The following is a 27,859-nucleotide window of genomic DNA, read 5'->3' as shown; positions in this document are numbered from 1 at the left end:
ACATACGCGCCCCTGTTTGCCGCAGCTCACCTTTGGTGGGCTGAATTCCCCTGGAGGAATTCAGCTTTGCACGCGAGCGCTATTTTGTGCTTGCGTGCAATCCCGCCCCCTGCCCACACACAGCCAATCACGCGCGGGTAGGATCTCTCAATCTCCCCGGTCGGACAAGACCAGGGAGATTGAATTTCGCCACCCTAGAGGTGGCAAAGAGGTTAAGAAAACAGCGGTCTGATGATGTACCCATTCCTGACCAGATAACATGCACAGGACAGAAGATAGCGGTTAGCACTAGATTATGTAAGGGCGAAAGAAGTGGTCTTGAGGTTGAAAGTCCTTTAGATGAATTGTTGGTTTGAATTCTCTACTTGTCTTTAAGTAGCTTCATATTAACCCATTCGTCATAAATCATCTTCTGCCTTATGTGCTGTTATAATTAACATTAGAGAAAAGTAATTTTATTTTTATTAGCATCTGTAATCTTTTAATTAAAACAATATGTAGACCTTGTAGACTATTGGTCAATAGATATGGAAGACATTATCCTCACATTTCATTTTGTAGCCAGTGGGCACATTTTACTTGGATGTTGGATTTCACAAAGAGATCTTTCGAGCCTCTCCATCTTAACCTGCTATTATATAATTCTAAGCTTCACTGAAGAATAGAGAGATGAGTGAACTTTAGTGAATCAGAAACATAGAATAAAATTGGAATTAATGAAGCTGAGAAAGACTAAAAAGGGTTTTTGGTGATTGTTACATCTTCTTCAGAAAATAGCTATAGGCATATGGCAATCAGGCATAGTATCATGGAAATGCATACCAAAAATATTTTTGTAGATGAATAATAGACATATTATGTGACTGATAGCCCCAATAATCATAACATATCATTAAAAAATACAGGCAAAGTATGTCAAACCTTGCTAGCTGTAATATGCTTAATAGTTGAAGCACAGGCTCTATTGAACGTTTTGGGCTGCATGTTTGGCCGATTCTGCCTCCATCAGAGACATGTCTTTGAGTTAGAAGTTTATAGGCTATTTAAATATAGTGATTGACAAATCTATTCAAAATGTAAGATTCAGTAAGAATATTTGGGAGCCAGACAGTGGTATTTGTATATAGATATGGAGAATCTGCCAAAAAGTTAGGAGCCAGTGCCTCCCTGGGCTCCTGGGTTTGTCAAGCTCTGAAATACACTATAGCTATAGTTGTGATTGCACACCATTAAAAGAACAGCATAGGTTACATTGTAGTAATTGTGACATTTATGATATAAATAATATTTTATCCCCCTCCCAGTTAAGCTCTTTTATGTCACTCATCTCATAACTCAATGGTCATGTCACACATTCTGACTGCACCTTCACATAATATTTCTGTTTCTGTGTAATCTTCACACCTGTCCTTACTACTGCAGTCCCAGAATGCACTTGCTTTGTTCCATGGAAGATGTTCTATCCTGAAGGTTAAACTGGAAATGGAATAAATAAGATAGGGAAAGGGGCAGAGGCAAGGCACACCTTTTGCAATATAGAAACAAAATATTAAATAAATAAAATAGCTAAAAATGCAAACAAACAATGTATATAAAAAAGAGAAGAACAGCAGAGAAGGCCTTAAAAGTCCAAGTCATTTGTGCTATTTGTGTTATTCTATAAAGAAGATGCCCTGGATACAATTTAACTCCTCAACGTTGAAATAATTTGGTGGAATCCATACAAATTTAGCTTATTTATATTGTTTTTCTCCGTGCCATCAACACTCCAAAGACAAGCAAGACTTATATTGTTTTTCTCCATGCCATCACCACTCCAAAGACAAGCAAGACTTTGATTTTTGAGTTGGAATGTTGAGGTTCCTCTTCCTCTCTAATCTCTTGCCAGATTTGTGTTTTGTTCTCCTGGATTCTAAATTATGTGCTTTCAATCCAAATGCTTATTTTTTTAGTAAAATTGGAAAAAATGTCATTTCAGGTCTCTTATTTTCTTGTGGATGCCAAGAAAATAACTGGCCCATACTTTCTATTTTACCCCCATATGCTTAAATGTGGAAAGAAAATCATGGACGTAAAAGTTCAATGAATTTACTTTTAGTGCACAATATGCTGCATAAAGAACCCGGTTAAAGTAAACTAATATGTTGTGTAGATTGAAAAGCCGCCATCATACAAGATCGGGGGGAATTACAGGGCTGTATAAAGTGAAATTCACGTATTGGTCATTAAATAAAAAGGTACTAGACAAAATAAATCTTAATATGGACAATATCCCTAGAATTGTATATAACATTGAGATATAAATATGATGAACAAAAATGTTTTGTAAACAAACTAGAGAATCCATAATGCTAAAGTATTTTGCCAAGCTCTATATAGAGACAGTTCACTGTATAGAAATTCCAGCTGCTTTAAAATTTAAAATCATGCATGAATAAGGGCTAAGTGTGTCCGAAATGTTGCTTTAATTTGTTGGATCCTGCACTGATTTAAATAAAGGTCTTTTAAAATTTAAAGCAGCTGGAGAGTTCACTCATTCTATATGTTTATGGTCATGATAAGCCTTCTCCTTGAACTGCTATTTTGGGGGCTGTTTCCAAAGCTATGTGATATAGCCGTAGGTAAGCTACTCAATTAGTTAACATACTGAAAGGTAAACCTAAAGCTCAATAGCATCTTGAAAATTTTACTTTGGATCTCGGTATTCATAAAAAATGTTCTTCAGAAAGTGTAAACCAATGTTGCCTGAAGGCCACATATGCACTCCTATTCCTTTAACCTTTTGGTTTTTAATCACCTGTTGTGTATTACAATTTACTATATAAGGTAAGTCGTTACTGAGGAAGTAATGTCATGAGTAACCTCAGTCTCTGTATGGTTTCTGTATTATACTGATATTTTTATGTTTGTAAAACTTTTGTCATTTTTCAATAAAGTTTTGTACCTTTTTTTTTTTAATTTGTGGATCTCTTATAAGTTATTTCTTACAAAATGGTGATGTAGTGGACCCACCTCTTTTCCGTTTTACCTGTTAGTGCAGTTCTACTAGATCAGAGTTTATCAATCTCGGACCTCAAGTACCCCTAACAGGCCAGGTTTTCATTATAGCTGAACTAGAGCACAGGTGAAAATGTTTGGGATTCATGTCCCTTTAAAGAATGAACAATTGTCGTTATAAAGCTTAGTACACTGAAAGGTTTCATTAGCTGAGACAAAAGATAAATGACATTACTGAAATCCAGTGTGTGGATTTGTGTTCTATATTCAAAAACTGCTATTTTTCGTTAAAGAGACAGTAAAGTCCAAATTAAACTTTCATTATTCAGTTAAGTTGTGTTTGAAACAACCTTTTTCTTTTTAATGACACAATGAGTCCACGGATCATCTAATTACTATTGGTAAATTTCAAAGTTCTATAAATTTGACACTTTTGCCTCGGCTGAGGCCGCTTTTGGGAGAAAGGATCTTCAATCAAGGATGCCTTCCTTTTAGGTTCCCTGTCTTGTCCCTCCCGTATCATCTGTGTACTCTAGCTTGGGTATTGATTCCCAATAGTAATTAGATGATCCGTGGACTCATAACTTTGAAATTTACCAATAGTAATTAGATGATCCATGGACTCATTGTGTCAAAAAAGAAATAAATTTATCACGTAAGCATAAATTTTCTTTTAATTTACTTCTATTATCAAATTTGCTTTGTTGTCATGGTATCATTTGTTGAAAAGCATACCTAGGTAGCCTCATGAGCAGAAATGCACTGGGAGCTAGCTTCTCATCGGTATCTGCACAAATATGTCTCTTTTCATTGGGTCAGCCAATGTGTTCAGCTATCTAGTTTACATTGTTGCACTATCAACAAAGGATAGCAAGAGAATGAAGCAAATTTGATAGAAGAGGTCAACTGGAAAGGCGTTTAAAACTGTCTGCTCTATCTAAATCACAAAAGTTTCATGTCCCTTTAAGTGATGCACTTGTGAAGGGGCATCAAATGTTTCTGGAGGGCAGACTGCTATAATCTTTTGTATGTAATACATGTGGAAAACCAGTAGGGGGCACACAAAGAAAATCATGGGACAGTAACCTCCTAGTACTTGTCTGAAACACTTTCTTAGGGTAGTTATGCAGCTTTCTATGTGCTCTTTGCCAGGCCATTGTATCAAGCCTTTTTTTTCCACTTTTCAATGGGTAGACAGGAGAGCAGAATCGATGCTGGGTCACCTGCTTCATAGGCTATACAGAGAGCGCACACGTTGCTTTGCATATGGGTTGAGAGTATGAATGTGGTTGCTCAGCTGTGATACTGCAATATACAATAATGGGGCACAAATTGATACCACAGCACGGAGCAGTTACATTACTACAATGCTCTGTATGTTGATTTGACAGTGTAGTAAAGTAGCGCTAGTGTAAGTATTGGCGAGTATCTCACTAGCACGTGTACGCTTCACCAACGAGGTGAGAGACTTTGCATATTGATGACGTTATCTAAAAACAAGATTACGGGAACAGCAAAGTGTTTACTTCCTTAGTATTAAGCTTATTGTCTTTTTGAATCAGAACGGAGATTTGGTAACACAAATTGATTCATTGGCACCATTTTCTTTCCACAAGTGATAACATTACCTCTTGCAATTCCTACCAGCATTACAGGAAAAACAACATCATAAGATTTCTATGTTTTGGCTGCTCAATCTTGCCTTCATAATATATGAACCTCTTATTTCCCACAGTGCTTTGCAACTCGATGGGTTTTTATATGGCAAGGCTTAGTGGCCATGTTTGTCCAGGTTGTGACTCTGAGCTCCTGAATGTGCCATGCATTCTAGAATTTGTAGTGATCCTGAGCTTTGGCAGAATCTTGGTGTGGGTGCCACCCTCCAGCTGGCACCGAGGGGATGCTGGCATCTTCATAGCTCATCCAAAGCCTCTCTCCTATTTTGCCCCCAATGTCTGAGCACAATCCTGAGGTAATCACATTGCTTGTTTGTGCTAAGTAAAAGAGAATGTGTTTCGGCTTGATGGAGGCAGACTGGAGGAACGAGGAGGAGGCAGGGGGTCCAACCCAGCAAAGGGAGAAGAGACAGGAAGCAGTCAAGGTGACCTTTAAGGGTCCCACAACCACTAATGCGCTACAACCTCACTCCAACATGGCATCCAGTTGGTCCGCAAGGTCATCAAACATGCTTCCAATGTCATCGAGAATACTGACAGTGCTTTTATCTTCCACTGACGAACTACACAAGAGAAGAAGAAAAGAAACGTGAGGAAACCATATTACCATGAATTTATCAATTCCTTTGTTTAGTTTACATTTTCTGTGAAGATTTCAGCTATATTGAATTATGAAGTCAGAATATTAAAGGGACACATGTTTAAAAGACTCACAACTTCTAAAGGCATGTCGTAATACAGAGGTAAGTGAACACCCTTAGCATAACTTCTGTTTCATGCAACATACGTATTTTGTGCAGTTTAAGACATTAAAGGTCCATTTACATGCTGTTATATAACTTATTTGTTAATTCATGTCATTTTAGCACTAGTGACCCTGTATTTTGACTATGTATTTAACCCTTGCAACGTGTTTAAACACAGTAAAAGTACCATTTGTGAGCCACAGACAACTGCCTGCGAGCCAATCCACAGTAGCAGTCGCACAGCTGTTGTCATGCAACTATTGCTGCTAATTGGGTCACTGATCTTTAGGGACTAGCAGTTCTCTGCAGCTCCTTGCTGCTAATTGGATCACCTATCTTTAGGGACCAGCAGTTCTCTGCGGCTCCCAAGTGGTACTTTCATTTGTGTTTAACCCCTTTAACACATGGAGTTGAAGGGTTGGTAGTGCTAAAATTGCATGTTCTAAAAGATTAGTGCATGTATTTTTCGACTATTGTGGCCCTTTAATAATACGTCTTGGGACTTTCATGATCTATTAATTACAAGTACATTTAAACTTCTATACTGTTTAGTCTGGCTTTGGCTGGCAATAGGGTACTTTTCTATTAACATAATAACCTTAAACTGAAGCTAAAGTCTGTGTTTTTATGCACATAGACCACTAGTTTTCAAATAACCATGTTAACTAATCAGTGGATTATTTTACCTGTGCTCCAGTTCGGATATCCTCAAAATCTGGCTTGTTAGGGAGGTCTGAGGACAGGTTTGAAAACCAGTGACATAGATCATCTCTATGCACACACTGACTATCTCAGTTCAGCCCATGTCTGCACACTCATGCAGAATGTATGTATCTTGCACCTGTATTTTCATGCAGCGCAAACTGGCTATATCTGCGCACCCATACAATTAACATATTCAGTATCTGCACCAGTGGCGGCTGCCAATTTTCAAGGTCTGTGGAGAACTTGCAGAAAAGCCTTTATCTAAATCATCTTGTTAAGAACTGAATAATTCTTGGACATTTGAAAGAATGCCAGCAAAATTCATGATTATCACACCAGGAAAGAAAAATCTTCCAAATCTAGTAATACTCCTTATTATGGTCTTTTATGTCTAATTTAAAGTCTCCACTACCTTATCAGAAAAAAACTCTTTGTTTAAGGATTAAGAGTTCAATCTCCAAGTCATTAAGGGGCCTTAGTTATTTGATAAAAATGGGGACCTTGAGATAGAAGGTTGTGAACCAGTGGAAGAGACCAAGGAGGAAGACTGGACATCTGAATTAGTTCTGCATACCAAGTTCTGAATGGCCAAGCTGGAGCAATCAGAATTATGAGTGCTGCTGCCTGATCCAAGCTATGAATCTGGGTAGTAGAACAGTTGGTGGAAATATGTAAGAAAGATGAAAAGACCAAGGAGCTGCTAGAGCATCCACAAACTTTGCTTGAGGACCCCCCTGGATCTGGCAAAGTATCTGGGAAGTTTGTGTTTTTAACAAGAGGGCCATAAGGTCTATCTCTGGAAGACCCCACTGTTTCACAATCTAGTCAAAAACCTCTTAATGTAGAGACAATTCCCCCAGATGAAGAGCTTGTCGACTGAGGTAATCTGCCTCCCAAGTTGTTCACTCCTGGGATTTGGATTGCAGACATTGTACAGAAATTGTCTACCCAGGTCAAAATCTGTGTGACCTCCTTCAATGCTGGGAACTGCACATTCCCCCTTGATGCTTGATATACGCCATAGCTGTAACATTATTTGACTGAAAAGATAAGTCTCTCTGAGAAGAGACCAACTATGTAGAGCCATGAAGTTTGCACCAAGTTCCAAAATGTTTATTGGTAACTTTGTCTCTTGAGGAGACCAAACTCCCTGCACTCTCATGGACTCCCAGACTACACCCAACCCCGAGAGACTGGTATCTGTAGAAATATTTTCCAACTGGGATGAATAAAGGATGCCCCTAAAGAAACAGATTGGTGATTTATCCATCAGGACTGAGATTATCTCACAGTGGTATCCAAAGGGATTGAGAAATCTGATTGTAATCCCTGCACTATACAAAGTTGATGAAAGTGCATACGGAATCGTGCAAAGTTAATAGCATCTGATGCTGTAACCATCAGACCCAATACTTCCATACATTGAGCTACTGATGAAAGGTCTGTAGGTTTGAAAAAAAAAAAAACTGTCTGTAACATGGTTCTATGTTGATTCATAAGAGAAAGACAATGGTCACTAAATCTATCATGACTCCCAGACAAGAAGCACTTGTTTGAGGAGAAAGAGAACTTTTTGGAATATGAATTTTCTAATCATGCTTGCAAAGAAACAACAGTAGTTTGTTGGTATGAGATGCAGCTAAAGATAAAGATGGAACTTTTGTAAAATTTCTGGAAGCTGTAGCTAGTACAAAAGGAATAGCCACACACTCTATCGTGGACTTAAATTGACCTTTTTGGACTAGGGCTAAAATAGTTTCCATTTTGAAAGTAGGAACTCTGAGAAACCTTTGAGATCTATATAATAGGCCTGAAAATTACCTAGTTTTTGGGAACAATGAATAGATAAATTATAAAATCCTTGACCTTGTTCCAAAACTGGAACCAGAACTATCACATCCATAAGTTCCAGTTCATGGACTGACTGAAAAAAAGCTCCCGCTTTCACAGGATCTTACGGAACATGAGACAGAAAAAAAACCTTCCTCACGGAGCCCTTGACTTGAAGCCTATTCTGCAACCCTGCAAAATTATTTTTAGAACCCAGGGATCTTGGACATACTGCAACCAGGTCTTCTGAAAAAGCTTAACCTTCCCTCTACCTGCCCTTGACTTGAAGCCTATTCTGCAACCCTGCAAAATTATTTTTAGAACCCAGGGATCTTGGACATACTGCAACCAGGTCTTCTGAAAAAGCTTAACCTTCCCTCTACCTGGATCAGAGGCTGCACCTTCATGCTGATTTAGTGGAGGAAGAAGGTTTCTTTTTGAACTTGTTTCAGTTCATATTGGACTTCCAGGAAGATCTGAAAGATTCAAGCTTTTGTGATGAGGAGGAAAAGGAGGAAGTTTGTTTCCTAGACTGATGAAAGGAACAGTTGGACTATTCTTACCTTTAGACTTTTTGCCCTGAGGTAAAAAGGCCCCCTTTCCTCCAGCCACTGTAAAAAAATTACATCTAAACCAGGGCAAAATAAACATTTTCCCTGGATGTGAAGAGATAAAAGTCTACCCTTGGAAACCTTATCTGTTCACCAAGACTTCAACCACAAAGCTCTTCTAGTCAATCCATTTTTAGCATTAATCCTAATTATATCAATAATGGCATCACAATTAAAATTATTTGTCAATTTTAGTAGCTTAAAATGATTTTGAAGATCTTCAAATTTTGGTCTGAAAGAGAATAACACCAAAGAGAAGATGCAGCTACACAAGCAATACCAAAAGCTGGTTTAAATAGAAAACATGCTTGTTAGAAGGCCTTCCTATTGAAAGTTTCCAATTTCCTATACATATGGTCTCTGAAAGAAGTACTATCCTATAAGGCATAGTTTCTTAAATTGTGGTTAGTGTACTCCAGTCCTGGTGGTACTTTGGGCATTGGCAAGCGGTACTCCATGGATTGGTCTTCATTATTTTTTTCCTGATGTAGCTATTGTAAACATGAAATATCAAAGAAAGCTGTATTTATAATTTCTACCCTTGAGCACTCCTAACAGGGCAGAGTTTGAGTATTTCCCTGCCTCGTATGAACCACTGTTCAATCAATGTTTCACCTTAAGATTGGTAAAACCTTAGATTCTAGTTTCAAATGAGAGCTGGAGTTGAGCTTCACTGATATGAACAGAGAAACTGTATTACTGTGACCAAGTGTCACAGAGACAAGTGGCAGATAAATGTGCCACTGTAAAATAGGTAAAGTGCATCATACGGACGCGTGCTGCAGTAAAACGAGACAGATAAACTGTATGAAATGGTTATTAAAAATAGAAAGATGGTACCATTTATACAACGTTCCTCATCATGCAGAAAAGTTTATTTTCCTCTTTTTTAATTAAAGCACATTAATTGCATATAATTATTAATATCAATGGACTAAATAGCTGTGTTTTATATGTTTATTAATCTTGTAATTTTTAAATTCCTATATATTTACTTCATTAACATGATACAAACTTGTGAAATTAAGTGATACAAATGATTTCCACTTTTGCTCATGTAAAAGATCAATAATATTTGTGCAACAGTTGGGGTACATAGAAAAACAAATGTATGTCTACAGGGGTGGGAAACACTGCTCTAAGGGAATACTTGTTTTATAGAAATGAAAGAAGTAGATTTTGTGTCTTGATCAATATTAGAGTCCTGATTATCAGAGGATAATTCACCTTTAGAAGAAATATCTCAGGTGTTAGAGTCTCATTCAATATGTCATACTGGTCTTTCACTTTGAGTAACAGAACGGCCAGATAAATCAACAATAGGTTAATTATCAGACAAACCACATTTAAGCTACACATGGAGGAGGCATAGCCACCAAAACATCAGAAACTGTAGAACGCACAAAATCCTTGAGTAAAATCTGTAGAACTCCCCCGTGCAGAACACAAAGAGGGAGAACAGAGTTCCTTAGAGGGAAAATTAGAATTAGTTTGATTAGAATGTATATTATGATCCAAACAGGAAGTGCAAAGCTGAGTTGGAGGTACAACAGAAATAAGCTTGCACAATACACATTTTTTTCGACTAAACAAATGATCAGTGGATCTACCCTCTAAAGAATGGCAATGAAGAGAAGTGGGTAAAGTATGATAAATAATAAAACATAAAATGGACAAATAAATACAGACCACAAGATACAGTAAAAGTATTACTGTAAATTGTTCTGTAAATAAACGTGTGTAAATATTCAGTAGAGACTTTAATGTTAAGATCCGAGAGTAAAAGTGGAGAAAGTAATGAAAGAGCAAATTAAGAACCTCTTTGTGCAAATATCCAGAAAAGTTTATAAGAAAATAGTAAAATATATATAAAATATAAGACTATGTATCCCAGCTCTTAGTATATTGGGCTCTTACTCCCTCCTCGATACCACAGTAAGCTGGGGTAGATTCACAGTTGCATATTAAGAGCGAGAAACCATTTCACCTGACAGAAATATCTATTTTGGTGGAAATAGCTTGTGTTAAAAGACCAACCGCTGCAGAAACTATTACAAGCAAATAGCTCTGTGTGCGTGCTAACCCTCAAGGGAGCGCAGAACAATCGTGTGGTCGGAGGAAGATTATTAAACCAAAACACCCGGGGCGTGTTAACTCCTCGCAGGAGCATGGTACAGTAGTGCAATTATAAGGAAAAAACTAAATCTAAAAACCCGGCGCATGCTAATAAGTTCGTACTAAACAACGCTAGCGATAAATAAATAATGCTTACTAAGCAAAAATTAAAAATAAAATGCACACAAAGAAAATCCTAAAAAATCGCTTCACAGTATTAACCCCATAAATACACTAGACATATGTTAAAAAGTCTAGGTGACAGTGGTGGTGTCAGTCTGATAAACTTAATATGTCCCCTGGTTATGATGTACCTTAGATTGCACCGGCTAATAGCCTGTGGGCCATGAGAGTGCAAAGAGTTGTCACTTACTCGCACTCACTCTACCATGCTTATCCAGCTGCAGAAAGTCTACTTCCAGTAGAGAGCCCATCCAGTGATATGCAAGCAACAGCAGAGGATATATTAGTGGAGTACAATGACAATCCAACAGGAAGAGGCTAAGGAACAGGTCCCCACAACACCTGTGGCAGGCTTATTACGGTCATACGGTATAATTTTATCTCTACCCAGTACTCCATACTCCCCCTTTCCTGATAGTCCTGAGGTGGAAAATGGGTTCGCTTACAAAAAAGAATCTGGAACACCACAATTCTTCACCTTCTCCTGTAGGTGTTGGGTATATTTGCCGCCTCCTAGTGGCCAGGAGTTGAATCCCAGGAGTAAAGGCTTCTGGACTCTCACCACCTTTTAAAAGAAAGGTTCCTTTTTCCCTATCTTTACCATTTAGTGGGCTGGTAACTTTAAAGTTTATGCAAACCATTCAGCTGTAGAAAATATTTCTCCCTTTCCTCACACTCACATACAGGGGTGGGGGAGAAAAAAGAGGCTTACTAGTGCAAATAAAAATCTTATTAACCCCTTCATTTATTGTTTGTCTATACCTTAAAAATGCCAAATTATGAATGTTTATTATTTTTAAAAGAAAATACAAAATTCTGCAAAAGTTTATAAAGACTCCCTCTTTTACAAGTTTAGCCAGGCTGGGAGTGTGACTCAATCCCTTGCAGGATATCTAGGCATAGCACCTGCGCTGTACTAGGTGACATCAGAGCATCATGTGCCTGACACTCACATCCAGGCTCAGAAGAGGAGCGCCACGCTACTCAGGTGACATGTCACATCCAGGCTCAGAAGATGAGCGCCGCATTACTCAGCTTCCCTTTGCCACTGACTGTGAGTTTTCAGTTATCAAAGGCACCTCAGCCAGGAGGGAAGATTGTCACTTTTGTAAGCAGTGTTTAATAGGGGCCAAAGTCAAAGTTAAGGACCTCAAAAAAAAGGACATTTGATTGACTGTTTTTTGTAATAGATATTACCGGACAGAAATACTGGACAACTGGCAACCCTATCTATAATAGATCACTGGAGGAGGTGACAATGTACTCTGCAGGTACAACTCTCTATATTAGATCACTGGAGGTGACAATGTACTCTGCAGGTACGACTCTCTATATTAGATCACTGGAGGTGACAATGTACTCTGCAGGTACGACTCTCTATATTAGATCACTGGAGGTGACAATGTACTCTGCAGGTACGACTCTCTATATTAGATCACTGGAGGTGACAATGTACTCTGCAGGTAGGACTCTATATTAGATCACTGGAGGAGGTGACAATGTACTCTGCAGGTACGACTCTCTATATTAGATCACTGGAGGTGACAATGTACTCTGCAGGTAGGACTCTCTATATTAGATTACTGGAGGTGACAATGTACTCTGCAGGTAGGACTCTCTATAAAAGATAACTGGAGGAGGTGACAATGTACTCTGCAGGTAGGACTCTCTATATTAGATCACTGGAGGTGACAATGTACTCTGCAGGTAAAACTCTCTATATTAGATTACTGGAGGTGACAATGTACTCTGCAGGTAGGACAATCCATAATAGATCGCTGGAGGAGGTGACAATGTACTCTGCAGGTAGGACTCTCCATAATAGATCGCTGGAGGAGGTGACAATGTACTCTGCAGGTAGGACTCTCCATAATAGATCGCTGGAGGTGCATAACTTTGTATCTGAAGAAATATAGGCAGTGTGGGAGATTATGTGTTAGAAAGACTACAATTCCCAGCAAACTCCAGAAAAGTGGAATTTCTTAAAGCCCATTAAAATGTTGAATTGAGGCTGAAACAAACACAGAGGCCTAATGCCATGTGTCTCCAGGCAAGCCTTATAACTCCTATAAGTACTCACATATTCAGCATGATTAAACTCACGGTTCCCACTGCTCTGAGATAAAATGGTCTCTCTTCCTGTAGCTTAATTTCCCACCCTAGCTGAAACAGGAAGTGACATAACAAAGGTTCAGCAGGATGTGGGAGGGCTACAGCAAGAGCAGCCCCACCAAGTATAATAAATTGTTTGCTTTAACACAAGCATTTTTTTTACAACATTATGTATAGGACACTGGTGGAGCTAAATACCTTCTCACCCTGCACCGAAACCAATAAAGCCACTAGATAATAAAAATAAGAGAGACAAAAATTATTTTTTGTGGAGCATTTTAAATGGTGGGGCAGAGACCATTCTGTCCATATGGATGAGCTTCCTGTACACAGATACACTAAACACAACACAAAGAGCACTGTACTCACTCTCACACACAGTGCACACCATTTGGTGCACATGTATAGTGGACACACATTGGGCTTGTAGAGTTACTTACTCTTTCTGGGCGTCTTCTTGTTTAATTTTCTCCTCCACAGCTTGAAGTGCGGCAGCCAGTGATGCACTCGTCTCCTCCAGTTTCTGCTGGGCAGCTTCGCTGGTTCCTCCCTCCATGGAAGAGCTGGTGATGGATAATCTAGGAGGCTTGATGGGCACCTGCTGGGGGTAGCTTGGGGACATGGGTTTGGCAGGGCTGGAGCACAGAGAGGGAGGAGTGCTAGAAGGCTTGATGTTATTGGGCTGCTTTACAGGAGAAGGTGCCGGAGTTGAGCTGGCGCTTGATGACTGGATGGCCGCATGGGGTTTAATGGGTTTAGGTGCTGTTGGGGGAGGGGCTGGTTTTGGTGACACAGGTGGAGGGGTCCCCATTGCCTTCTTTACCTCTGAAACAGAAAGGAGAGAGTCACTTATAGAAAAGCACCACCAATATCGCAGTTGCCATAATATTGCTAAAAGTTACAATGTGGCTATAATTATTCTGCTGGTGCAGCAACTTTCTGCTAGTTTGGCAAATGCTAATTAACCACTTGGATGCCAGTGTGGACGGCAACACACTGCACTTTAGCTACCTCTGGCATCTGAAAGGTTAATTCTAAGTCTAACCCTAAGCACAATATTGATAACTCCCTTTAACACTGTCAGGTTTTCCTAGGGGGTGAGATCTCAGAATTGTATTTACCACCCTACCTAGTGAGGTGTTACCTGCCTAACAATCTGAAACTAAATATAAAACTATAAGATCCACCAGTTACTGATATATGACTTTTAGTTGTGGTTGCATTTACCTTTAAGGCTTTTTTATGGCCAGATTACAAATCCAACACAAAATGCAAGTTGTATGGAGCACTAATACCTCTCATGTGAAATCTGTACTGCTTGCAAATCGGTGCTCAAATTAGTAGCTGCTAAATTTGTTGTGCCGTTGTGACCAGGATGCTCTGTGCTAGTGAAGGAACAAAAGATAGAATAAAATTATAATAAAATAAATATTACTGCCCTAGCTGTTGCCCTGTCACACTGTTAACCCCTAAATTATACCAAAATGTGCCAGGTCAATACCTTGGGTTGTCTACTTTAAAAAAATATATATCGTTTTGATATTGATTTTGGTGAATAAAAAAAGCAATGCTTTATTTGTGTTTAAACAAATTGATAGCAAAAATGCTAAAAATTCTCTGGTACTTTGGGCAAGTTTTTCTCTGAAATTCCCGGAAGCAAATGGGCTAAACTGTAATTTCGTGACTTCGCTGTCTTGCTACTTTGTATCTTCCTCAAGACCCTTAAATGAGATTGTGCCTTCATGAATGGGGTGACGCGCCTCTATGCACAAGTGCCTGCACCTAGTATAGAGAACTTGTAAAGTGGAACAAGTATTCGTGACAGTGAGTTCAGTAATGTAGGCGCAAGTATAATTTTAAACATGTTTCCAATTTACTTCTGCTATCAATTTGCATTGATTATCTTGGTATCCTTTGTGCAGGTGGGACCTAGCTGCACATCTGATGAACCAATAACAAGAAGCATATGTGCATAGCCACCAATCAGCAGCTTGTTCCCAGTGGTGCACTTCTGCTCCTGAGCCTACCTAGGTATGCTTTTCAAACAAAGATACCAAGAGAACAAAATAAATTTGATAGCAGAAGTAAACTGAAAGGTCTCATAAAACGACATACTCTTGCTGAACTATAAGTTTAATTTTGTAATTTATATCCCTTTAATTGAATTTATACAGGCACTAGCCCTTTATCCAAACTGCTTGGGACAGGAAAAGGTTTAGATCTCATAAAAGTTTTTTCATTTTGGAATATTTGTATATTTGCATCTGTAAAATGGAACAGCTTGAAGAGGGAATATATCTTATGTCATTTAGGGAATATTTACAGCTTATGCAGCACAAAAGGTTGTTTTATTAGTGCTATTGTATATATAACCATCAGAAAGATAGTACAATGCTATAAGCAGAAAGGTAATGGTTGTTGTTTTAAATAAATACTTTTATTTGCATTTTCGCACACCAAAAAAAACCCAGACGCAGGCAGAGAAGAGTGAGACTGGCAGGCGAAAATGGTCATTTTTAATCATTTTATTTTGATAGAAATATGAATGAAAAAGTCTGGATTTCCGGTTTTGGAATTCCGGATTTAGGGACTTGTACCTGTGTCCCGTGTGCGATTTGTCGGTTTGGGGGTCTCGTTATGGCTATATTATGGTATTTATGAGAACGGCTGCACACGCTTTTTCATGGGCATCAGTGTGCATAGCGCCGGCTGAAGCCTAAACACACAACTGTAGTAATTGGATTAATAGTAATTCATGAGCTATCGGGTTGAGAGGATTAATATCCACTAAATCCAAGGCACTTCCTTTAGTTAAGTCTGATATTCTCTTATTGAAAGACATTAGTGTAATCTTCATTCCGTAACCAGAAGACAGAGAGGTGGGGGATGGAGAGACGCGCACCGGGAGCCGTCACATAGTTCTATACAGCGCTGGTGGTATCTCATTACGTAGCATAAGAGATATTGTTATTGTCTGATACTAAGAAATTGTGAAATGAAGGATTCTGCGGTCCTGTAAGGCCACTAAACCTATTTACACTTCATTTATATGCTAATTTCTAGAGAAGTATTAAAATAACACAAAAGTCCTCATTTTCTGCCACACATTAGAAAGATTCTGCTGTATAAATTAAAGGGACTTAAAACCCCAAATGTTGCTTTCATGATTCAGAGCCTGCAGTTTTAAATAGGTTTCTAATTTACTCCTATTATCAAATGTGCTTCATTCTCTTGTTGATGGAGCGGCAATGCGCTACTGGGAGCTAGCTGAACAAATCAGCCGAGCCAATGACGAGAGGTATATATGTACAAATCAGCAGCTAGCTCCCAGTAGTGCTTGCTGCTCCTGAGCCTACATACGTATGCTTTTCAACAAAGGATACCAACAGAACAAAGCAAATAAGATAATATAAGTACATTGAAAAGTTATTTAAAACTACATGCTCTATCTAAATCATAAAAGTTTAAAGGGTATTAAACACTATGAGATTGTGATATAAAATGTTTAATAAAGTGCAGTTAAAAAAAAACTAATATACTTTCATTATTTATTTTGTCCCTTTTCCTGTGAATATTGTTAGTTTTCTAAATGCCACTAAATCTTCATAAAGTAATGGGCACTGCCAGGTTTGAACTTATGTTTTCCCCTGATCTATTTTTCCTTCTGATGACTATTAGTGAGAGAAAAAAAACAGGCAATAAAAGAGACTGTGCAAACAAGGCTGTGTGGAAAATAAGTATATAAAAATATTTCCACAGTCTTGTTTGCACAGAGATAAATAGAAAACTAGTTTACACATAGTGACGCTCAATACTTTATAGAAACTAAACCTTTACACATATGTTTGCAATATTTAAACAACTAATATAATTTTGACTTTAAAGGGACATGAAAACCAAAGTTTTTCTTTCATGATTCAGATAGAGAATACAATTTTAAACAACATTCCAATTTACTTCTATTACCTAATTGGCTTCATTCTTTAGATATCTTTTGTTGTAGAAATAGCAATGCACATGGGTGAGCCAATCCCACAAGGCATCTATGTGCAGCCACCAATCAGCAGCAACTGAGCCTATTTAGATATGCTTTTCAACAAAGTATATCAAGATAATGAAGCAAATTAGATAATATAAGTAAATTGGAAAGTTGTTTTAAAATTGCACACTTTCTAAATCATTAAAGAAAAAATTTGGGTTTCATGTCCCTTTAATATAGCTTTTAAATGAGCAGATATAAATGCGGTTTTATAAATGTTTTTATTGTAAATATTAAAGGGAGGGGGAGGAGTCAGCCTGCGAGGAGTCAGCCTACGGAGCAGATGGACGCATGATGAGGAGATGAACAGTAGGATCCCTCTGTTGTGTGACCAATTCTACTTGCACTGGGACCACTAATTGTCCAGGGAACATTAAGTTGTGTTAATCCCCTGGATCTGCAGTGGCTCCTGGTAAGATCAACGGAGAGGTCGGTGAGGGCCTAGATGGCCGCCATTTCTCAGGGAAGTCTGTGTGGCAGCCAAGTCTAGCAGAGTTTTCATCAACGCTTATTACAAAAGTGTCACTTTTACATGTGGCACTTGCTGAGATGTTGGATCAGAGGCTTCAAACTCCCCATGGGATAAGCTAAACAACCTCATCAGGAGCACACTGCAGGCAATAGATTGCCATTCTATTTTTCTGTAGTTTCGCTCCAGTGTCACAAACTGTGCAAAAGCTTCTGACTACTTTTTATTTTCTTTAAACACATATCTGCCATACTGATGCCTCTTTAACATATCCGAGAAGGGGGGAGACCTTTGTGGGCTCATGAGACATAAATGTTAAAGTTTTGTTATATCTAACTCTATGCAATATCTGTCATCTGCTTACTGGTGACTTTATACATTATGGGGCCTATCAAGCTCCGAAAGGAGCTTGACGGCCCATGTTTCTGGCGAGTCTTCAGACTCGCCAGAAACAGCAGTTATGACGCAGCGGTCACAAAGACCGCTGCTCCATAACCCTGTCCGCCTGCTCTGAGCAGGCGGACAGGAATCGCCACAATTCAACCCGATTGAGTACGATCGGGTTGATTGACACCTCCCTGCTGGCAGTCGATTGGCCGCGAGTCTGCAGGGGGTGGTGTGGCACCAGCAGCTCTTGCAAGCTGCTGGTGCAATGCTGAATACGGAGAGCGTATTGCTCTCCATATTCAGCGAAGTCTTGCGGACCTGATCCGCACTGACTACGGCAAACGCCGAAACGCGTAAGCCAGCTTAGGTGTTACACTTACTCTGCCTAATTACTGCTTGTTCCTGTATTTTTAAAGAGTTTTGGAATAAAGATTCAATATTTTATATGAACTGTCCGCACCTCTTGCTTTACTATTTTATCACCAGCAAGGACGGATCGTTAGTTTGTTACAATGATTCATTAAGCGTCCTGAGGATTTATCAGTTGCTGTTTTATCGGATCGAACCCTGTTATTGGAGGAGTGACACACCTCCTTTCTGATTTGCCTTCATTGACACCGGAACCTGGATCCGTCACCAGTGACATCACCTCCTTCCCCCTCCCTCGCAAGCAGCGAGTTGGCGTGCGGCCTGATCGAGTGGTGAGTGTACCTGCTAAGCGGCTACGCTGAGGCAGCGTTGGGAGTGTCCCTTAAGCCGGCGGGTCCCGCCTGAAGCTGCCGCATAGTATGATGATGTTGGGGTGATATGAAGGTTGTGAGGTGAGACTGTTCCATGATATCAATCTGTCTTACTAACACGGAATGCTTTTGAAGATGGATATAATTATTTGTTAACAGAGATTATGGTTTTTTTTGGAATGTGTTCACATAATATCCTCCCACACAGGGACGCTTACCATTGAATTGTTATATGATATTTGACCTACATTGGTTTTAAGAAAGGTCATATAGGCTCAATTCCCCTTTCTCTTGTACTCACTTGAGTCTTCAGACTCGCCAGAAACAGCAGTTATGAGCAGACGGACAGGAATCGCCACAATTCAACCCGATCGAGTGCAATCAGGTTGATTGACACCCCCCTGCTGGCGGCCGATTGGCCTCGAGTCTGCAGGGGGCGGTGTTGCACCAGCAGCTCTTGTGAGCTGCTGGTGCAATGCTGAATACAGAGAGCGTATTGCTCTCCGCATTCAGCGAGGTCTTGTGGACCTGATCCGCACTGTCGGATCAGGTCCGCAAGACCTTTGTTAAATAGGGGCCTATGTCTTAATCTCACAAGATAAAAATCTAGCAGTGCCTGTGAAGCGCACAGTTGTTGATCGCTTTAGCAATTCTTTTGGCATTTTCTCCATCTCGTTCAGAGGTGGGGCCCTCATGATCATCTAGCCCTGAACCGCTATCCCTTTCAGGTGAAGCAATGAAAGATCTATAAGTTATGGATCAAGCAGCTGTGTCTCCTATATTGAACTCTCTGAAATATTTGCTGGATTCACACCACACCTTTTTCTCTTGTAAGATGTATCGAGTCCACGGATTCATCCTTACTTGTGGGATATTCTCCTTCCCTACAGGAAGTGGCAGAGAGAGCACCCACAGCAGAGCTGTCTATATAGCTCCCCCCTTAGCTCCACCCCCCAGTCATTCTCTCTGCCTGCTTAACTGCTATGAAGGGCAAAGAGCTATGTGGTGACTAAAATGTAGTTTTTTACTTCTCAAGCAAAAGTTTATTATTTTAAATGATACCGGTGTGTACTATTTACTCTTTGGCAGAAAAGGGATGAAGATTTCTGCAAGAAGGATGATGATCTTAGCACTTTGTAACTAAGATCCACTGCTGTTCTCACAAGGCCTGAAGAGTATAGGAAAACTTCAGTTGGGAGAACGGTTTGCAGACTAAGCTGCATATGAGGTATGTTCAGTCTATAATTTTCTAGACAGACTGTGTTAAATCTAGAAAAGGCTGGCAATATCCCCATGAGGGAAGGGTAAGCTGTATTCAGATACTTTAATAGGAATTTCAGCTTGCTTGCAAGGGCTCATTAGTTACTGGTGACACTGTTAGGAAAAAACGTTGTTTTTTTTAATGCATTTATAACGTTTTTTGAAGGGACTAAAGGGGTCATCGTGGCTTGGTTTTGAGTTTTGTAACTCACATGGTTAATTAAGAGACACTCTGGTGTTTCTCTGGTAGGCCTCAAAACATCGAGTGAGGTGGGAGGGGCCTATTTTTACGCCTCAGTTGCGCAGTTTCCTTTCCCCTGAGACATATCACTGCTTCTCCTGTCGTTTCTGCTGTGTTTGAGGGTTGTTAAAGAAGTTTTTTCTCCCACAAATCGTTCTGAAGGGCAGGTAGGAGCCACAGCAGAGCTGTGGCATGGTGCTGAAAGTCTTTTTTTACTGGGTTTAACTTTTTTTCAATCCGTTTTTGTCATAAAAGTTCATTAAAAGTCATTAAAATTAAATTGTTTGTTTGCATAGCTGTGCAAAGTTACTAAGCCTTTATAATGCTACTGTAAAAAATTTGTTAAGTTTACTACTTTTTTACACTGTTTTGCAGAACTGGTGCAGCTTTTTTCTCTCTTAAAGGCAGAGTACCATTTTATTTCTAAGTGTTTTTTACTTTGATTACAGTGTTTTCCAAGCTTGCTTGTTACATTACTAGCCTGTTTAACATGTCTGACACCAAGGAAAATCCTTGTTTAATATGTTTGGAAGCCATTGTGGAACCCCCTCTTAGAATGTGTCCCAATTGTACTGATATGTCTATAAACTATAAAGAACATATATTAGCACTTAAAAATAGAGCAATAGATGATTCTCAGTCAGAAGTAAATTAGGGTTCGCCATCTAGCTCTCCCCAAGTGTCACAACCAGTAACGCCCGCACAAGTGACGTCAAGTACCTCTAGTGCGTCAAATTCTTTTACTTTACAAGTCATGGCCACAGTTATGAATACAACCCTCACAGATGTTTTATCTAAACTGCCCGGTTTACAAGGAAAGTGGGACAGCTCTGGGTTTAGGAAAAATGCTGAGCCGTCTGACGCTTTAGTAGCCATATCTGATATGCCCTCACAATGCTCTGAAGTAGGGGTGAGGGATTTGTTATCTGAGGGAGAAATTTCTGATTCAGGAAAGATGCTTCCTCAGACAGATTCTGATATGATGGCCTTTAAATTTAAGCTTGAAAACCTCCGCTTATTGCTCAGGGAGGTATTAGCGACTCTAGATGATTGTGACCCTATAATGGTTCCAGAGAAATTGTGTAAAATGGATAAATACTTAGAGGTTCCTGTTTACACTGATGTTTTTCCAGTTCCTAAGAGGATTGTGAATATTATTACTAAGGAGTGGGATAGACCAGGTATTCCTTTTAAGAAAATGTTTCCCATATCTGACACCATGTGGGACTCGTGGCAGACAGTCGCTAAGGTGGAGGGAGCTATATCTACTCTGTCTAAGCGTACAACTATACCTATCGAAGACAGTTGTGCTTTCAAAGATCCTATGGATAAAAAATTAGAGGGTCTCCTGAAGAAAATTTTTGTTCATCAGGGTTTTTCTCTTCAACCTATTGCGTGCATTGTTCCTGTAACTACTGCAGCTGCTTTCTGGTTTGAGGCTCTAGAAGAGGCTCTTCAGGTGGAGACTCCATTAGAGGAGATTATGGACAGAAACAAGGCCCTTAAATTGGCTAATTCTTTTATTACAGATGCCGCTTTTCAACTGGCTAAATTAGCGGCAAAGAATTCAGGTTTTGCCATTTTAGCACGCAGGGCGTTATGGCTTAAGTCCTGGTCTGCTGATGTGTCATCCAAATCTAAACTTTTGAACATCCCTTTCAAAGGAAAGACCCTTTTTGGGCCTGAACTGAAAGAGATTATTTCAGACATCACTGGAGGGAAAGGTCATGCCCTTCCTCGGGATAGATCAAATAAGATGAAGATCAAACAAAGTAATTTCCGTTCCTTTCGGAACTTCAAGAGTGGTTCCGTTTCGGCTTCCTCTACTGCAAAGCAAGAGGGGAGTTTTGCCCAATCCAAGTCAGTCTGGAGACCTAACCAGGCTTGGAACAAGGGTAAACAGGCCAAGAAGCCTGCAGCTGCCTCTAAGACAGCATGAAGGGGTAGCCCCCGATCCGGGACCGGATCTAGTAGGGGGCAGACTCTCTCTCTTCGCTCAGGCTTGGGCAAGAGATGTTCACGATCCCTGGGCTTTAGAAATTGTGTCCCAGGGATACCTTCTGGAATTCAAAGACTCCCTTCCACGGGGGAGATTTCATATTTCTCGATTGTCTGTAAACCAGACAAAGAGAGAAGCGTTCTTACGCTGTGTAGAAGATCTGCTTACCATGGGGGTGATCCGCCCAGTCCCAAAAGAAGAACAGGGACTAGGGTTCTACTCAAACCTGTTTGTGGTTCCCAAAAAAGAGGGAAGTTTCAGACCAATCTTGGATCTCAAAATTCTAAACAAGTTCCTCAAGGTTCCATCACTATTCTGCCTCTGATCCAGGAAGGTCAATATATGACTACCGTGGACTTAAAGGATGCGTATTTACACATCCCTATTCACAGAAATCATCATCAATTTCTCAGATTTGCCTTTCTAAACAGGCATTACCAGTTTGTGGCTCTTCCCTTCGGGTTAGCCACGGCTCCAAGAATTTTCACAAAGGTGCTAGGGTCCCTTCTGGCGGTTCTACGACCTCGGGGAATAGCAGTGGCGCCTTATCTAGATGACATCTTAATTCAGGCGTCGACTTTTCAGCTAGTCAAGTCTCATATGGACATTGTGTTGGCTTTTCTGAGATCTCACGGGTGGAAGGTGAACATAAAAAAGAGTTCTCTCTTCCCTCTCACAAGAGTTTCCTTTCTGGGGACACTGATAGATTCGGTAGAAATGAAAATATTTCTGACGGAAGTCAGAAAATCAAAACTCTTAACCACTTGCCGAACTCTTCATTCCATTCCTCGGCCATCTGTGGCTCAGTGTATGGAGGTAATCGGACTCATGGTAGAGGCAATGGACATAGTTCCTTTTGCCCGCCTAAACCTCAGACCACTGCAACTATGCATGCTCAAACAGTGGAATGGGGATTATGCAGATTTATCTCCTCAACTGCATCTGGACCAGGAGACCAGAGATTCTCTTCTCTGGTGGTTGTCTCAGGACCACCTGTCTCAGGGAATGTACTTCCACAGGCCAGAGTGGCTCATTGTAACGACAGATGCCAGCCTGCTAGGCTGGGGTGCAGTCTGGAACTCCCTGAAAGCACAGGGCTTATGGTCTCAGGAGGAATCTCTTCTTCCGATAAACATCCTAGAACTGAGAGCGATATTCAAGGCGCTTCAGGCATGGCCTCAGCTTGCTGCAGCCAAATTCATCAGGTTTCAGTCGGACAACATCACGACTGTAGCTTATATCAATCATCAAGGAGGAACAAGGAGTTCTCTAGCGATGATGGAGGTAACCAAAATAATCCAATGGGCAGAGGATCACTCTTGCCATCTCTCAGCAATCCACATTCCAGGAGTAGAGAACTGGGAGGCGGATTTTCTAAGTCGTCAGACTTTTCATCCGGGGGAGTGGGAACTCCATCCGGAGGTATTTGCTCAGCTGATTCAGCTATGGGGCACACCAGAATTAGATCTGATGGCGTCGCATCAGAATGCCAAACTTCCTTGTTACGGGTCCAGGTCCCGGGATCCCAAGGCGGTATTGATAGATGCTCTAGCAGTACCTTGGTCCTTCAATCTGGCCTACGTATTTCCACTGCTTCCTCTCCCTCCACGTCTGGTTGCCAGAATCAAGCAGGAGAGAGCTACGGTGATTCTGATAGCACCTGCATGGCCACGCAGGACTCGGTATGCAGACCTAGTGGGCATGTCCTCGGTTCCACCGTGGACCCTACCAATGAGGTGGGACCTTCTAATCCAAGGTCCGTTCTCACATCCAAATCTAGTTTCTCTGCGTCTGACTGCTTGGAGATTGAACGCCTAGTTCTATCAAAGCGTGGGTTCTCTGAGTAGGTCATTGATACCCTGATTCAGGCTAGAAAGCCTGTCACCAGGAAGATCTATCATAAGATTTGGCGCAAATATCTTTATTGGTATGAATCCAAAGGTTACTCGTGGAGTAAGATTAGGATTCCTAGAATATTGTCTTTTCTCCAAGAGGGTTTGGAGAAGGGATTATCAGCTAGTTCTCTAAAAGGACAAATATCTGCTTTGTCTATTCTACTACACAAAGGTCTGGCAGATGTCCCAGACGTTCAAACTTTTAGTCAGGCTTTGGTCAGAATTAAGCCTGTATTTAAGCCTGCTGCTCCGCCTTGGAGCCTAAACTTAGTCCTTAGAGTTCTTCAAGGGGTTCCGTTTGAACCTATGCATTCCATAGATATTAAATTTCTATCTTGGAAAGTTTTGTTCTTAGTTGCTATCTCTTCGGCTCGAAGAGTTTCTGAGCTATCTGCTTTACAGTGTGATTCCCCTTATCTTATTTTCCATTAAGATAAGGTGGTTTTGCATACCAAACCTGGTTTTCTTCCTAAGGTTGTTTCTAATAAGAATATCAATCAAGAGATTTTGTTCCTTCTCTGTGTCCTAATCCTTCATCAAAGAAGGAACGTCTGTTGCACAATCTTGATGTGGTTCGTGCTTTAAAGTTTTACTTACAAGCAACCAAAGATTTCCGTCAAACATCTTCACTGTTTGTTGTCTATTCTGGTAAGCGGAGAGGCCAAAAGGCTACGGCTACCTCTCTTTCCTTTTGGCTGAAAAGCATCATCCGTTTGGCCTATGAGACTGCTGGACAGCAGCCTCCTGAAAGAATTACTGCTCATTCTACTAGAGCTGTGGCTTCCACATGGGCTTTTAAAAATGAGGCTTCTGTTGAACAGATTTGTAAGGCGGCGACTTGGTCTTCGCTTCATACTTTTTCCAAATTTTACAAATTTGATACTTTTGCTTCTTCGGAGGCTATTTTTGGGAGAAAGGTTCTACAAGCAGTGGTGCCTTCAGTTTAAGGTCCCTGTCTTGTCCCTCCCTTCATCCGTGTCCTAAAGCTTTGGTATTGGTATCCCACAAGTAAGGATGAATCCGTGGACTCGATACATCTTACAAGAGAAAACATAATTTATGCTTACCTGATCAATTTATTTCTCTTGTGATGTATCGAGTCCACAGCCCACCCTGTTTATTAAGACAGGCATATATATATTTTTATTTTTTAAACTTTCAGTCACCACTGCACCCTATGGTTTCTCCTTTTTCTTCCTAGCCTTCGGTCGAATGACTGGGGGGTGGAGCTAAGGGGGGAGCTATATAGACAGCTCTGCTGTGGGTGCTCTCTCTGCCACTTCCTATAGGGAAGGAGAATATCCCACAAGTAAGGATTAATCCGTGGACTCGATACATCACAAGAGAAAGAAATTTATCAGGTAAGCATAAATTATGTTTTTTCAGAGAAACTTACTTCTTCCCTCGCTGAAGAAAGGATCTTGCGACAACAAATGAGAGATTAGATATTATTGAGAGCAAACAAGAAGATATAACTGTTGATCAAATGAATCTCCTGAGCTACACACAATCGTTAGCAGATCAACTTTCGCAATTAGAAGACAAAATGGCAGACATGAAAGACAGGTCCAGCCATTATAATCTTCGCCTACAAGAGATTCTGGAAATACTGTTGCCAGCAGAACTGGCATCCTTCTTAACAGAGTTATTCAAATTTTTGGCTCCACCATAGTAAGCCTCTGATATTCTCATTGATCGAGCACACAGATAGGCAAGGCCTAAGGGTCTCCCACCTGAACAACCACAAGATGTCATAGTTTGCTTACATGTTTTCACATACAGGGAGCGCATTCAGAGAGCAATTCTTTGGAAACCTGATATGCCAGGTAAACTTGCAGGGATACAGATATTCGCAAATGTATCAACGCAACCTTTGATTATAATGCTGCAAAGTAGTCGTCTTGCTGCCAAGTGAGGCAACACAGATATAGCCCCTTGGAGGAAACCCCAGAAAAACCATTACAGGGACAGAATGCCACAGTGATTATGTGCCCATCTCTGCCAACCATCAAGGGTACAAATGTTTGTGTCTTTATTCCTTTGCTGTTACTGGAGACAGTATAGAAATACTGCTGTACGGATACAGTGAAAAAGTAAAAACATAGATAATCAGCAGCTCCTACCCTTTTATGTATCTATGATAAATCAAGAAATGCCACATTGTGAGAGATGGACATTTTCTCCAAGAGCTCTTAAAGAATCAGCTACCATCACGGTTTCTTTTAGACTAACAGGAAGCTCCTGGACAAAAAGCCAGAAGAACGATCCTGCCTCTTAGCTATTTTACACTAATATGTTAATATCAGCAGAAGTTATGTTTGATTTGTAAGTGAAGCTTATTTCCAGGGCAAATGCATTATTCATTTAACTATAAGTGCCCAAAAGCCAAGGTGTACATTGGGGTTACTGCTGTGCTCAGGGGGAGTTGTAAAATGCAAATATGGGCTATTTTTTATAGTAATAGGACACGTCATGTTTGTAAAAGTCACAACTTAAAGGGACACTGAACCCAATTTTTTTTTCTTTTGTGATTCAGATAGAGCATGAAATTTTAAGCAACTTTCTAATTTACTCCTATTATTACATTTTCTTCATTCTCTTGGTATCTTTATTTGAAATGCAAGAATGTAAGTTTAGATGCCGGCCCATTTTTGGTGAACAACCTGTTGATTGGTGGATAAAAGTGCTGTCCAGAGTACTGAACCAATAAAAAAGCTCTTAGATGTCTTCTTTTTCAAATAAAGATAGCAAGAGAACAAAGAAAAATTGATAATTGGAGTAAATTAGAAAGTTGCTTAAAATTGCATGCTCTATCTGAATTACAAAAGGAAAAATTTGGGTTCAGTGTCCCTTTAAATTTGATTTATGTGTAAAAACACTAAATTCATCAGCTATTGGTGTTGAAATGGCAGCATGAATAGCCTCCCCTATGTAGTAGCCTTGGGTGTCTGCTTAAAAGGTGTGCACGGTGGGATAATTTAAGTTTGGGGGATTCTGAAGAAATGATACACAGGCCCAGTAAATTCATTTGGCAAAATTGCAGGTCTGGAATCTAAAATGGTCAGCACTGAATTTCCACCCTATAAGTGCCCAAGAACCAGGTCAGAGTGTACATAGGGGGCATCACTGTGCTAGGAGTTTTATAGTAATATGATACATCACGTGTGTGAAAAACACAAAAACAAACATATGATCAAATAATATAAGAGAGATCGATGATAAAATGGTTAAATATTAAGGGCCAGATTACAAGGGGAGCACAAACATTTGCACGCAAGCGATATCGGGGCCTGCAGATCAATAATTTAGAAGCCTTAAGGGCCACATGCGCATTTATAGCTAATAAACACACACAAATAATAATATAGTTTCTAAAAATGCCCAGATTTAGATAAGGTTGTACCCTCTGTCTGCTATTCTCCCCTCCAGAGGGCTCCTGTGAGTTGTAGACATGCTATTTGACCTCCCACCAGGGGTCCCTAAAGCACACACTTTTAGTTCCAGGGGCCTCAAAAATGAATGCAAAAGGTCAACATGTAGCCCATTGGCTGAGAGCTGACCATCCCTGCTTTATTCTATTAGAACATTTTACCGTTAAACAAATCCTTTTTACTATGTGAGCTCCTTCAAATGGGACACACAGCATTTTGTTCCAAATGAAGATACAACCAGTGTGTATACCTGTTTCTGATTTGGTCACCAGCTGTATCCTCACCAGGAACACAGCTTTGACTATGTATTTAACACCTGCAAACACATAATAAAAGCAAATAATTTGTTTAACCGTAAACAGAGCTTTCAATTTTAAAATTAAAATGTCCTTTTAATCCTGTGACTAAAATGTGAATAAAGTG

The 27,859-nt window shown here is 40.1% G+C and overlaps 1 protein-coding gene across 1 annotated transcript in view; it reads right to left on the bottom strand.

Annotated features, from left to right (window-relative positions):
* Positions 1–4,499: 4,499 nt before the first annotated feature.
* Positions 4,500–27,859, bottom strand: part of CASKIN1 (CASK interacting protein 1) — a 444,510-nt gene continuing 421,150 nt past the window's right edge. The window contains exons 20-21 of the mRNA XM_053694420.1: positions 13,416–13,800; positions 4,500–5,236 (exon numbers count right to left, since the gene is read on the bottom strand). Coding sequence (XP_053550395.1) covers positions 5,140–5,236; positions 13,416–13,800 — 482 coding nt within the window. The 3' untranslated portion in view covers positions 4,500–5,139. The remainder of the gene's footprint in view (positions 5,237–13,415; positions 13,801–27,859) is intronic.

The sequence above is a fragment of the Bombina bombina genome, chromosome 11 (assembly GCF_027579735.1).
Source record: "Bombina bombina isolate aBomBom1 chromosome 11, aBomBom1.pri, whole genome shotgun sequence".
Taxonomy (NCBI): Eukaryota; Metazoa; Chordata; class Amphibia; order Anura; family Bombinatoridae; genus Bombina; species Bombina bombina.
Note: the sequence above shows the minus strand (reverse complement) of the source record. Positions and strands in the feature narration are given on the sequence as shown.